Source organism: Channa argus, chromosome 7 (assembly GCF_033026475.1).
Source record: "Channa argus isolate prfri chromosome 7, Channa argus male v1.0, whole genome shotgun sequence".
In the NCBI taxonomy this organism is placed as follows: Eukaryota; Metazoa; Chordata; class Actinopteri; order Anabantiformes; family Channidae; genus Channa; species Channa argus.
Window position 1 is genome coordinate 5,474,922 of NC_090203.1, and position 14,442 is coordinate 5,489,363.

General features: G+C 38.8%; 1 protein-coding gene across 3 annotated transcripts in view; it reads left to right on the forward strand.

Annotated features, from left to right (window-relative positions):
• The window catches only part of otud7b (OTU deubiquitinase 7B), a 31,302-nt gene that overhangs the window by 6,610 nt on the left and 10,250 nt on the right, over nt 1–14,442 (forward strand). The window contains exons 1-6 of one of the 3 annotated variants that reach the window (XM_067509318.1): nt 6,447–6,511; nt 9,966–10,217; nt 11,369–11,539; nt 11,977–12,207; nt 13,586–13,687; nt 14,145–14,272. In XM_067509318.1, the coding sequence (XP_067365419.1) occupies nt 10,133–10,217; nt 11,369–11,539; nt 11,977–12,207; nt 13,586–13,687; nt 14,145–14,272 (717 nt within the window). In that variant the 5' untranslated portion in view covers nt 6,447–6,511; nt 9,966–10,132. Of the gene's footprint in view, nt 1–6,446; nt 6,512–9,965; nt 10,218–11,368; nt 11,540–11,976; nt 12,208–13,585; nt 13,688–14,144; nt 14,273–14,442 lie in introns of those variants that run through there. The other 2 variants (XM_067509317.1, XM_067509319.1) reach the window with 2 other exon arrangements.

Here is a 14,442-nt window from a genome sequence, read left to right on the forward strand (position 1 = left end):
CATTGTATACATTTTTGTCGTACACTCAATTCTGAGCAAGCTTTTTGTCCACTACAGATTACTGTATCATGCTGGGCAGCATTTTAGGGAACAGTGGATTTAGTGAATACAGAAACCTCTGCTACAGGCACTGCTTCGCGATGACATCAGCTCTCAGACACTTTGATAAACACTTGTGCTCAGAAGCAAATACTGCACATTTCAGTTGGCCGAGCGTGGCTGTTATTCTATGCTCCAATGAATATCAGTCCACATTAGGGTGAAGGAAACCACTGCAGGAAGCTCTCTAATGTCTTTCATGACTAGGAGATGTTTTGCATGTGGCCATATGCCTCTCCTGTAACAAATCTAGTCTCCTAAATGTTGTGCACAAAAAAAAGGGAAGAGTTTACTTGATTTCAAACTTTTTTTGTACCTGTGCTGTCCGTAAAAGTGTGTCCTACCCAACTCTACGTGTTGTGTTCCGGTCATCAGGTCACAACAACAGGCTAGGCTTTCCCCTTTAAGAACAGTACGGCCTCACATACATCATTCATATGTTCATGAAAATGAGTCCTAAACGGGTACTGTCAAGTTGGATGAATTATATAATTGGTATATGATTGTCTTTCACTGACATGTGTTAAGCATCCTCTACTGTTGCTGACTGTATTTAAATGTTAGAAAGTCTGCACTGTGCAGTATTCAAAAATAGTAGACAGCTATGTTTAAACTGTGATTATGACCAGATTTTTTTTATACTATCTGAAACAGGAGGTTGCTCTAATTCTGGCATCGCGAAGATTAGGTGCTGATTCTCTGTACTCACTGATACTGTAGTTGTAATTTCACATTTGTTGTTCTACTGATCCAGATGCAAGGATAAATACTCAGCAAGCATCTTTGTTTCTTATAGGCAATGAGGGACAGTATCCTTTTGAAAACGTTTGACCTAAGCCACATTATCACTATCCTCTTTCCTTATTTCTTGTGTTTTGTTGATTCTGTTAACTGGTATTAGAATAAATGGACTTCATTCAGTTGCTGTAACTCAGTCAAACTACTACGAACTACTGCAACCTAAGGTTAATGCATATTTTATACACTCCACACAATAAAAGGTCAAACTCTGTAAGTAGATTGTGTTTTCTTCACCTTGTTTTGCCTCAAGCTACCATGGAGGAAAAAAAAAAACTGGTTGCTGAGTCCACTTGGATCAGGTTTGAATGTTTCTGTGCCACCAAGCAGGATAGGGAGGCTCTGGGAGGATAGTTCGACTTGGCAAATTTTCGTTTAATGACCGGACAGCTTTTGGACTAGTCCAGCTCCAGCGGCATGGCCTCTGAAAGGACAAGCATGTTGTGGAATCTGTGACATCAGCTGTGTGTGCATTCAGGCTGTTGTTGTTTTATCTACTATACACACAGGACGTCCACAGCTGGTGGTCAAACCTTTATCAAGGCTGGAATGTACATGATTTTTATTCACACTACAGACATGGTATCTGTTGTAGCATATAATAATATACATGGTTAAGGATTTTCCTACTTTTTGTTTCAAATTCCTCCTAGTTTGTATGTACACAGTAGGTTTGACAGTTCTTACGTTGTATGCTGGTTAATGTCCATATTTGGGAAGAAGATAACCAGTTCTTTCTGCAGTTCCATTGTGGTTCTTTGTTCCAAGACAAAAGCTTTCTTGGATTCACATGAAGAAGCATTTTTTAGATAATGGGACTTGAAAGGGTTCACTAGCTCCTATAATTCCCATGTCAACAACAGCTGTGTCGATGTTCCGTTTTACTGCAGTTCAGTGGGTTTTATTGATTTTTCTCCAGTTAACAGCTTTTTGGTATATTTTCTTTTGTCCAGGGAAATGGTTATACTCCAATTTACTGTATTGATTTCTGAGATGTGAATCAATAGCAACTGAAAACATCAGCATCCTCCCTTAGTACTAGTCAACCACACCTTCTCAGCCAAATGGGGAAAATAAGTGAGGCAGCAGTTTAGATGCAGTAAGGGAAGCTGTTGCTCACAGAATGCCCTTACTTAAAAGTGAGGCTATTGTTTTTCTACCTTATGAGCAACATATTAGTTAAAAGTCTAATGAATGGATTTAAGAAAGACCAGCCGTGACTTGCTTAGCAATGCAACACTTCTCTATGCAGAAACCTTGTATTATCTTAAGGCTGTATTTTTAATGAAGTGCTTATCATATGCTTTAGCATCACAGCCAGCCCTCTGAAATTAATGTGCCTCTTATTCATAAATTGCGTCCAGTTGCCCTTCAAGGCAGTTGATGTTGCAGAACATTACAAATTGAACAAGTTCAGCAGAAAAGCTATTTTTCCGGTGAAGTAGATTAATATTACGCTACACTATGAATTTTAATTTATATAACCCCAATATCACAACTCACTAATTTGATTCAAGGGGGTTTACACTATCAACAAACAAGTACAGTTTATATCAAAAAGGACTGAAGCAGTACAACCTCTAGCAGAGATTCTTTTCTTTTACATACATGTGCAGCAGTACCTTTTTGTTTATCTGCGAGAGGAACTGAGTATAGGGCTTCCTCCATATCTTAGCTAAGTAGCAATGAGCCTCCTTCCCAGCTGTAGCTCTCATCTTATGTAATGAGTGCGTGTAGGCTGAGTGGGTTTAGTCGGTAACCAGATTACAGCACTCCCACAGATAAAGACAGCTGAAGGACAGTCATCTTACCACACCTTTGTTTTTCTTCCTCTTCTGGTTTCCTTCAGTAGTAAGATGTTTACTGTGATTAATTGTTCACAGCAGACCCACCCATATTTTTTGTTTTAAATGGTGCATTTAGGGCTGTGTGATGTGTAAAGTGTCTACCTCATCTATCCCAGCTATATCATTGGGCAAAAAGCGGATCATACCCTGTACAGCACACCAGTCTATCGCAGGGCCACATTCAGACAACCATTTACACTCACACACACCATATTCACACCTATTGGCAATTTAGAGTCACTACTTAACTTAGCTGCATGTCTTTGGACTTTTAGAGGAAGTTATCGCAACAAGCGCATAGGCATTTTGAATAAAAAAAAAAGGAAGACAGATAAAACGGTGCTGCAGACTGATATGGGTAGTTGGTCTATGCGGCTGCAGTTTACCGGACTGTTTAGACTCTAGATGATTAGCTGACTCTTGCTGTCTTATAGCAGAACATGTCTAAACTTTGTGTTTGTTGAGGAGATTGTTTTTTGTTGTAAGACGTGAAATTGTCTGTCTGTGAAGGGATAGTGTTTCCTTTTTTACGTGTTCATGATGATGACTTTATTGGTGCGTCACTGTTTTGCGAAAAATAAGTAATTTGGCCACAATTTCATAATTGGGAGATGTATTTGCAATTTAGCCTTTAATTTGCACTTTGCACAATTTCAGGAAACTACAGCATTGCTCAGCAATTGAATAGGGAGGAACTTAATCCATTAAAGTAAGTGGGTATTTGGTAATTTGTAGTTTTTACTTTCTGTACCCAATTTCAAAGTTTGTAGTGCAGATTCTAGTACATATTGGCTGACATATAAATCAATATAATTAACCAAAATTTGTAACGAGCTATCACTGGCTCATTTGTTGGTTTGAAGTCAAGCTTTCTGCTTATTGCAGTGTCTAATAGCTGGTTTTGAGCTCTCTTCCACCATCACTGGGACGAGTGATGGCGTACTGAGGCCAGAGTTATTACTCCCGTTACAACCCCCACCAGGCACATTACCTTCCTCTATTTGCTTATTTTTTGCCCTTTATCTCTTTACTCATAAGGTTTTGTAGGGCTGAGAAGTTGTGTTACATTTGCTGGGATCACAGAAAAGGATTTTTTTTATTGTTGAACTAGAATAGAACTGACATATTTATAGATGTAGGCATTCATCATTCCCTGGCCACTAAAGAGAAACAAGCGAAATGGAAGTTGTCGTCAATTTTTGTCTGAGTTTGCACTACAGAGTTTGCAGATAATAAAAATGTTCTGGGTTATTGTTATGCATTAAGTGTTAACTATTAAGGTGTAAGTGGATTCCACTTGTTCTCTGAACCAACAACTTTCTCTGTTGTGTTTTACATGATTGATGTAATCTCAGTGAGCCAAACATGTAGCAGTGAATCTTTGATTGTAGACAGGTTACAGCCCATGATTCTCCTACAGACCTTTACAGGCATGTGGAGAAGCAGGTTCTGTGAAAGTATGTTAATTAGCTTCATCACCAAAAGTCATAATGCAAGAGTGAAACTTACTTTTACTTCCAAATTTACTGATAGCGTTTTAACGCACACAAATACACAATTTTCTGTCTCCTTCCACTTTTTGTGGCCAAACAAATCACATCATAGATTTTTTATTTAACAAAATGTTTAGACTAGGTTATGTCAAATTTGCTCACGTGTTAGTTTATCACTGCTCTTCTTTGGCGTTGTAAAAAATATATAATTTGTTCTCTAAATTTAGGTCATTCATTACTGAGTGACCTTGCATGAGTAACGTATGCAGTGAAGCATGACAAGGCACATAGAGCTCTAGTACATTTTGCCCATGGTAGGCCAAAGGCCTAGTCTTTCTGTTTTTATTAACCTACTGTGTGTGTGTGTGTGTGTGTGTGTGTGTGTGTGTGTGTGTGTGTGTGTGTGTGTGTTACACAATTTTTCTGTCAGTTTTTTGCCATGCGCTTTTTGGTTCTTGGTTTGATGTGTGCGATTGGTTATGGTCTCAACCCAGGTTGAAATCAACCTATTGCAAAAACACTGTTAAATCCAGTCTGACCAAAAAAAAAAAGTCAACAGAACGAGGTATGTTCTCAGATTCTTTCATACGAGGAAGACATTTAGGAATGCTTGAAGTAAGAAGGACAAACTTAGTTGTTAGGAAAAAGGTAGAGGAGTAATAGCAGCTGTAAAAGATGCTTTTGTGCGTGTGTTTCTTTAGCTTGTATGGAGCCTGATAATCAGTCGAACGTCAGTGATTCAGATGTCTGGAACTAGGGTAGCTGTTTTTGAAGATCATATCAAAAAATGTCTCAGTGGTGTATTAATGCATGGTTTTGTAGCAGTTTCATCATTTGTTCAGTGTCCTTTTTTTCCCTTCCCTTTTATCCACAGATCAGTTCCATAATGTTTTTTTCCAATATAATTTTCTAATATAAATAACCCCCTACTCTTCTTGCTAATGTCAGTTTGTGGTAGCAGGAAATCTGGAGAACCTCCTCCAGTTCAGTTGGTTATTCCTCAGCAGGATAGTCGGTGCACTGAACGGTTTCCCCTTTTGTGAATGCAAGTAATTTCACAAATATGAGAGCATAAAAACATGAGAAGAGTAGAAAAATATTTCCTTCATAAATAATCCAAAGGGTAGCAAAACAAGCTTGTCTCCCCAGTCCGAGGAGTCATCTTCTCAGTCCACTTAGGACTGACATAGTGGGTTGTGGTGACCTTCCTGTCTCCCTCAGTGATCCAGGCCATTCTCCCAGCCCTCAGCTCAGCACCCACGTGTTGTCAGCAGCTCCCGTTACGTAAGCCCTCCTGCCAGACAAAAGCTCAGCCATCACACGCAGAAATCACTGACTGCCCCACGTCGGCACCGATGCTTTTAATGTTAGCCAGTCATTTCTTGTGCAAATTTTTGTGCTTGCTGCCAAGTTGAAAGTTTTGGCTGTCAAACAATATTTTGGAGTGAATGATATTCAGTTTAAGATGCATTTGTGTGATCTCCACATTAAGTATTAAGGCTTGAACATCTGTCAACAATCAGTGCATTTCTTAGGCGCTGTGAGCTAGTGTACACCAGCACACAAAAAGCTGAAATGGGCGAAATAATAATTTATTTCAGTTGAAATCGATGAGCATTTTCCACATACTTTTTTGTAGAAAATGCAGTTTATGATCTCTAACCTCTGTCATCAATGCAACAGTGAAATCGGATAGCATTTTAAAACCTCTGTAACCTCCAAACAAAATGAGACATTGAAGACGTCACAAATTATCATGAATTATTGTGATCACAAAAATAACTGGTGCCGCATTATTTTCTAATGTAACCGAAGGGAAGCAACCGAAGGAAGCAACCATAAACCAAGATTGTCAGCCACTTCCTTTATGCTCAACTCGTGTAGGTTACAGTCTTTTTCTAATGTACTCTGTCAAATAACTACATAAACAACAGAAACTGAGAGTTCTGGATTGAAACACTTTAAAATTATTTGTTGATAATATGGTGAAACATGTATGGTGCAACTTGTGGGTGCTTTCTTGAAAGTCTTATCTGTTTGTTTTTGTTTTATTGAGGGCTATGTAATATTATATCACATTCATTTGAGTGGGCTCACTGGAATGGCTGATGGTAAAGGCCCACAGTGACAACAGCCAGCCTTTTGTTGGTCTGGGTTGGTACATTCTGTCCACACCCTCTTCACTTTTATCGCCCTTTCAACCATTTCCTCCGTCTGTTAGTGCCTTGTTTTGTCAGTTGATGTGCCAGAGGTTTTACATCAGAATCAGCGAAGGTATGTTTGTTTGTAATTCCTTATTGATTTCACCTATTTTTCAGAACTTCAAACTTAATGTTTTTGTTCCGTCTACTTTTTGATCCGTGAGTGAAATGGTACAGAGTCTACAGTTAACGGTGTATGGCTACTAGTATACTACTACTAGTAGTATGTGTGATGCAGAACTCCTTCATCCCACAGCTCTTGCATTGGACTAACTTTATGTGAATATGATGTCACGAGTTAATGCATTGTTGTCACAATCTAGAGTAAAATTGCTATTCCTGATTTTAAATAATTGGTTACATCTCTCCAGCAAAGTCATGTAGCATCCAATCTGCATTCAATCATTAAACAAATGTAAAAACAAATAGCACCCACCAATGTGGCAGTAACTCTACCTAAACTTAGGTTTATTATTCATTTCAGACACAGTGCAAAGAAGTTAACTGTCTTGTACATGAAAAATGAGGAAAGAAGTATCCATCTGTATATTTGGATTTTCTTTTCTTTTTTTTTTTAATCGAAGTATTGGTTATTTTATATCTATCATTGATAAAGTGACTAGTTTTTGCAGCTGTAGGACCTTATTGTACTAAGTCGAGTTTGTATTGTGATGGAAAAGATGATTGCTGCTTTGAAGCTGTAAAATGTGCTGCGGTGCCGTTCTGCTTTTTCTTTTTGGAGGGTAGAGATGCTGGTAACAACCTGGCTCAAGCTTCCTCCTCTACCAATAGGCGCATGCTCAGTACATCACAGCGTCTGGTGTCTTTTTATGCGGTACTGTATTGTCCGAAAATGGTCTAAAGCACATCTCTCTGCCATTCTGAATCTGTTTTGATGCACTGTTTTAATTACTAGCACTTAAGCATCTTTCCCATATTAACTTCAGCTCAACTGACTATCTGGAGAATTAGGTTGGGAAGTTCTTCAGAGTTGCTCTGTCACACCTGATGGTGTACATAAGACGAGTTTTTGCCTGTGAAGAAATACTTAAAAATATTGTGTTTATTGTGCTTCACAATTTCAATGTCTGCGCTTAGCAACAGAAGTTCACAAATTTCATCGTCTCCCCAGTTAGCTGTTGTTGTTATCGTCATGGTACAAATGAGCATTCTTCACTGTCGGCTGTTTGAACTTGTTTGCTTTCGCGGCAGTCGCAGGATATAGACGTCATCTACAAACCTGTGTAATCGCAATGCAATTTTCGCATAATTATTCACACACATGCTCAATGAGATATTATCTGGAGTTTGTACTGGGGAGCTGGCTAGGTACAATTTGCATAATGTCCAGGCCAACTCACAAAGAAGTTTCCGTTCTAACCCCTTTGGAATATATCTAGATAAACTCAGGATACCCATGCATGTCTGAAAGGGGCTTTAGTCTCCAAGTCTACGCTTGAAATCTCTAAATAGTTGTGTCTCTGGTCAATAGACTTAAACATAATGGAGTGACAAACTGCAAGAATTGTTAGGATACCCTGCATAGGATACTGCAGAATTCCTGTCTCTAGAGAGAAAACTGTAGAAATACTCTGCTGCTTGAGAAAGGCCTTTTCTGCTGAAGTCTGTTCCTCCCCTGCGTGCTGGTGCGCCTTTTTAATAAGGATAGAGAAACGGAGGGAGGTAGGGAGAGTGTGAAGTAAGCAACGATTGAGAGGTATAAGAAGAGTATACTCGTGACTCATCAGGCGCAGTGGAAAAGGGTTCACTGAGTCAGAGATGAGGCAGGAACACTGGGTGGTGGATGAGACATGGGATGGATGAGAATAGATGACTGTAGGTAGATAAATAAAATCTGTCAAAACTGGATTAGGCAGTTTCTGAACTAAAGGGAAACATGATGAGATATGTAGGTGACAGGCTGTACGCAACAATTTAGTAAATAAAACACCTCTACAGCACAGCATTGATCTATAAACTGACTACCTGGAGCATGTTGTATTTATATCTATGTTTAGGGGTTATCCTATTTTAAAAATACAGTATGCAACTTTGTTTTTTTTCTAGAAGTATGCTCTAAAACTTACCTTTTAATTTAGAGAAGGTGTTATCTCCCGTGACCCAGACTTGAACAGCACTGGCAGTAGCACAGTTTTTAAGCGTAAATTTATTATGACAGTTACCTAGAGTAGCGCGTGGAGAATCGTAACGGTATATTAGTATTTTAAAAAGCCGTTTTTCACATATACAAAAGTGATTGTAGGAGAAGTAGTGCTTAATAATACTGCTTACAATGTCAAGTAAAAACTGCCATTGTTAAGTTTAAGGTGTGTGTGTTTGTGTTGGAGCCCTAAGATAAGAGTTTTATTTGCTTTTGACCTGCATCGATCAGCAAGGTTTATTATTCACCAGAGACTCTGTAAATGTAAAGCTAAAAGTATAGTATCTTAATGTTATTCTGAGCTGAAAAGTGTCTGTGTGCTCCGAATATCTTTCCTGGTAAAATAAAGGCTTTTAGATTCTGTGTGGCTCCAAAAGTGCATCTTTTTTGCGAGGGCTACTTTTATTTATGCCTTTTGTGTGGCTGTATATAGATTGGCCTGCACATTCTTTGTGTCAATGGCCCATTAATGCTGACTTTTTTTTTTTTTTTTTTTTTGGTCTCTGTTTCGATAATGTTTCTTTATTGATTTCAGTGCCCAACTGAAACTGGCTCTTTAGATCTGCAATTGAACTTTGAAGAGTAAAATCGTCCTGCTTGATTTCAAAGGGGGCTCTCAGAAAACCTACTGTTGGTTAATATCCCATCACTCAAGCAAATTTGACTTTGAACGTATATGAAACTGTGGTGCATGTACCCGTCCACCCCACCCACCATTTTAAATATGTACAAAAATGACCATTTTGACTGTAGAAAATAGTCAGATATCAAAATGTAATGTCTGTATCTTGATATGATTACAACAGATTTAGACTTATTTGTATATTCACTGTTTCTTGAACATTCCATACAAATTAGTTGCTTTCTCTTACATGTGATCAAAGTGTTAAATGGTTCCTGCTCGTACCTTCATTATCTTTTCCTCTGGGGGGGGAAAAAGGTTCTCGTCTGTTTACATATTAAACAGATCATGCGTGAGGGCTGGATTTGAATGAAAACAATGACTTGTGATTGCTCCGTATAGCTTTTACTCAATTTATAACTGCTAATGGAACAAAACAGGATGGCACGTGACATGCTGTCATTGGACTTGTCCTTAGGTTTCAGGGCAAATTTGAGCAAGCTCTTTCTGTGACACATTCTCTCTTTGTTGTGCCACGGCTATTGTCATGGGTGGGACAAGTAAATGGAAAGGTGTCACATTCAAAAGCAACCAGGCCACTACAGGCTTGCAATGCTTCTCATTACCTGTAAACATTCAAACTTTAACACTCCCTTTATCTCTTGTGAGCTGTTACTAATTCGTTTTGGTGGGTGGGTCTATTTGTACAGGTTTAATGATATTTTGTATCTGTTTGCTTTTCAGGTATAGCTGGTACAGTTCCATTCACCCCTTTCCTTGCTGTCCTGCTGGGGAGAGCAGAGTCTGTGCTTCTGTTTTTTTGTTTTTTTATTTTTCCTTTTTTGTTATTTTTGTTTTGTTTTGTTTTTCCTTTCTGGACGGAACCAGCAAACTTGTGAATTCATGATCACATGACCGTGGATATGGACGCGGTCCTGTCAGACTTTGTCCGTTCCACTGGAGCTGAACCAGGATTGGCCAGAGATCTGCTAGAGGGTAAGTTGCGGAGCACTTCATCACACTTTGACCTTTCATCTGAACCAGATGAAAAAAGAGAGTCAGAGGACACATGGATGTATTAAGGAGAAAACAAAGGAAAATGCTCTCTCTTAGCCACCCATTAGATCAACCATTGGTACAATGAAAACCCCTAAATACATCCATGAAATGCACACATGGCTTTATGTGAGCGACTGAACATGAACAAATAAATGGCTTAGGCGCTGTTGTTGAGCGCTAAAATCTGTCATCACATCTGTCAGAGTTGAGAAGATGTTTCTGAATTCAGAGCCTCTGCCACCATGGCCTTCACGGCCAAATGCAGGTGTAGCTGGCCGTTGTTTAATTTATACTGGATATTGGCTCTTTCTTTTATTTGAAAGTGAATTAATGCGTTTCAGGTTCGGCTCAGTTTTCCAAAAGTGAACACATCTGCTGTGTCTCCAACTTTACATTGAGGCAGCTAACGCGACAGGCTAGCACATTTACATTATCAGTAGAGCGTTTCTCTTTTTGGATAATGTGGCCTGCATTAATTTACCTAGCCATTTTTTAACATGTTAAATCTTTGACCTTAATCACTATTAACATGTTAATTTCCCCAGACCTTATAACTGACACATTATCCAGTACACATGCTACACAATAAATATTGACGACAATGCTAATTTGGAATGATAAGTACTAATAAATGTCAGATCTGGCTAGTTTTGAATAAATTAGGTTACACTTGAGGATTTTTATTTTTATTATTTTTTTTTAGATGGGGCTGATGTTATCGGCAACAGTTACATTGACCACTGTCTCAGTAAGTGCTTCTGGCTTGTTGCTGTTAATTAGGCTATCATACACTTACAGAAGGAAGTTATTACTGGAGTCAGCCGTGCTCTTGTTGCCTAGCAGCAATACAGGTTGCAGACAAGAATGAGTTAAAAATGTTATGCATTAAACAGCAGCAAGCCAGTGAGCCAAGATGTGCTCCAAATTCTGATATTTGCCAAAGTCAAGGATTGTGCCAGTGGCCTTTACAAAAGATAAGACAGATAATAGTGTCATTAGCTTGTGGTAAATATTTAAACTCCTTAAGGATGTGGTCATTTGCTTGACATAGAAACAAACAGATGTTGTTCCTGTCTCTCACTCTGTAGGCAAGAACTGGGATTTCACTGCTGCACTCAGTGACTTTGAGCAGCTTAGACAGGTGCATGCTGGGAACCTGACATATTCGTTCACAGAGGAAAGGACATATCTACCTCCTGAAAAGGAGATGGCCAGGGTAGGACGCCCTATTCTTCACCGCCAAGATGAGGTAGTGCAAGGTGAGGCCACTGGCAAGTGAATTGGTTTTGTTATATAACAGATTTTGATGTAGATACCCTCACTGGCCACTTCAATAGGTTCACCTGTGCAACCTAATGCAATGCAATGCAATCCAATACAGCAGCACTGCCATTAATTCTACATTTACAAGGTCATACTTTTCTATATGGGATTGCATTAGACTGTGCAGGGGTACCTAATGAAGAGGGCACTTAGAGACCCAGCTTAGAGTGTTGGGTTCACTCATTAAATTTTAGTAACACCCTTACAAATTCAAAACAACTCGATGTAGTTTTGACACTTGCAGAAAATGACAGCTAACCATAGTAACTTGTCTTTACTATCCCAAGTTCCTCCTGAGTGAAGGTCTCCATTATTGGTTACTGTAGTTGACTAAAAACAATTACCTTAGAAATCCTCTGCCACTGTTTTCTAGCGGCCACAGAGAAGCGTCTGTCACGGGGTATTTCGCATGCCAGTTCAACTATTGTGTCCCTGGCTCGCTCTCATGTCTCAAGTACTGGAGGCAGCAGCAGTGAGCCTCTTCTGGACACGCCCTTGTGCACTTTCCAACTACCAGACCTCACCATATACCGGGATGACTTCCGTGGCTTCATTGAGAGAGACCTTATTGAGCAGTCAATGATGGTTGCCTTGGAGCATACTGGTAAGAAAAAAGAGAGTTCTGTAACAATTACCCTGAAAACCTGGAAATAAGTTGGCATTTTTACACGTCTGGTTCCCTCATCCCTAGGTCTACGGGTGATTTTTTTTAATTTTTTTTGTTAAGTGTTATAAATAAGATCTTTGGTTAACGCAAGGTCGACACATTTTTATGTTTGTTCATCAATAGATGGGCCATGCATGGTTTTTTGTGTGTGTCTTAAAAATGGTGGTTGCTAACAAATGACTAAATTCAACTACAGAGGTTGTCAGTAACAGTAAAGATCATCATACCCAACACTAGTCCACTTTTACTGCTTAATTGAATTTAGATTTAGTGCTGTATTGGTGACGCTGAGGTTAATCAACCTTGGGGTAGTTTTCTTTAGAGCCTATAACAATAGTTTTTTACTTCTAGTGGTGGTTTGCACTTCACAAATCATTTAAATAAAAGTGATGCTCGATTTTTCTGCTGAAGAAAATATGAAAGTATTGTACATCTTTATTTTTCACAGAGCCTTTTTTTCTGCAAAAAATCCAGTGTCAACAGAAAAGGCTCATTGCTTTATTGATATCTGGGTTGGCCTACAAAAACACATCATCCAGCTTTTAATATTTTCAATCACTCTTTTTTTGCCGAGACATGTTGACATTTCTCTGTAAGAAAAGCAACTATGTAAATGTAATTTACATTGTAAAATGTTAACTAATGGTGAATCCTGCTTAGGTGCAGTTAAGGGTTCTGACATTGTTCATCCTGGCTCCATGTCACACTAGAGCCACTGGCAATTTGCTTTTTTTAATTAATTAATTGTTTGTTTATTTATTTATTTTGCATGACAATGTGTGCTGTGAAATAGATCCATTGTACTCAATCTATAGTAAAGTCACGTTAGCCTCTCACACACACTCATTTAAATGGACTATATTTTAATCCGAGGGTTTTCTATTATTCGGCCTCTGTCATGTATGTAAATAAAATATTAAAGAAGCCACTTATCATCTACAACACCCTCTTGAAAATTATATTAGCAATAAACATCATTTTGATGTACACATTTTCAACAGTGACAGCAGAAATGGAGCTGTTGTGTTGAAATAGATTGTACAGATGTGCATAATTGAGTAAATGCTGTAATTTAAACATATTGGTTTTGCACATTCATTTTGTTATTTAATTCCAGAACAAAATGACTATTTAGGTAAAAATGTTTTATGACGGCTGGATTTTGCATTGGAGTTGCTTTTATCTCTTGTTATAATACAACATGGCAATCATGTGATTATCCCAATGGGAAGTACTACGGGAATTGTTTTGGCTTATTACAACGCCATATTTGTAATGCAAACATGTGAGTTGAGTTTTTCTTGCTTGCCTGCAGGCCGGTTGAACTGGTGGACGAAAGTTGTTCCCAACTGTCAGAACCTGCTGCCTCTCGCAACAAGCGGAGATGGAAATTGCCTGTTACACGCAGCCTCGCTTGGTGAGTATCAAGGACCTTTGGAACAAGACCCCAGTGCCATGCAGATTCACATTTCATTAGCATTCATTAAGAAAGCTCCATTGTTAGATTAAGCACTAATTGTGTTTTACAAAATTGCAGTGTACATTCACCTCGCTTTTGTGGACCAAGCAGGAGCCCTAGTTGAGAAAATGAATAATGCACCTTAACAAAAATGTGCCGCCATTGATCCAGACCTTGTAATGCATTTAGTGGATAGCAGATGTGAGGGTAATATTCATGTGCATAATCACTGGTCTTTAAATGATACTGGCGGGTTTAAACGAAAAAAGCAGCAAGCTATTAGCTATGAGCTGTACAAAATACAAAAAGCCCCTGGAAAAACCAACTGTTTTTTAATTATTTTATCCTTTTTAAGGGCAGTAGTGTACAAAATCTTGTTTATATGGGTTTAATGTCCCAAATGTTTCCACTGCAGGAATGTGGGGCTTTCATGATCGAGATTTGATGCTCCGGAAGTCTCTGTATGCACTGATGGATCATGGGTTGGAGAAAGAGGCACTAAAGCGCAGGTGGAGGTGGCAGCAGACCCAGCAGAACAAAGAGGTCTGTTATGTTGACTGCATATTTCTCTAGGTCATCTTTGTAACTCGGGTATGATACTATGAGGACAGTTTAATTATACCCTGTGGACACATCTTTGATGCCTTTGGTAAAATTTAATAATGAAATATACAGCGAGAGTAAACCACTAACGCTTACATGCTTCATTACAT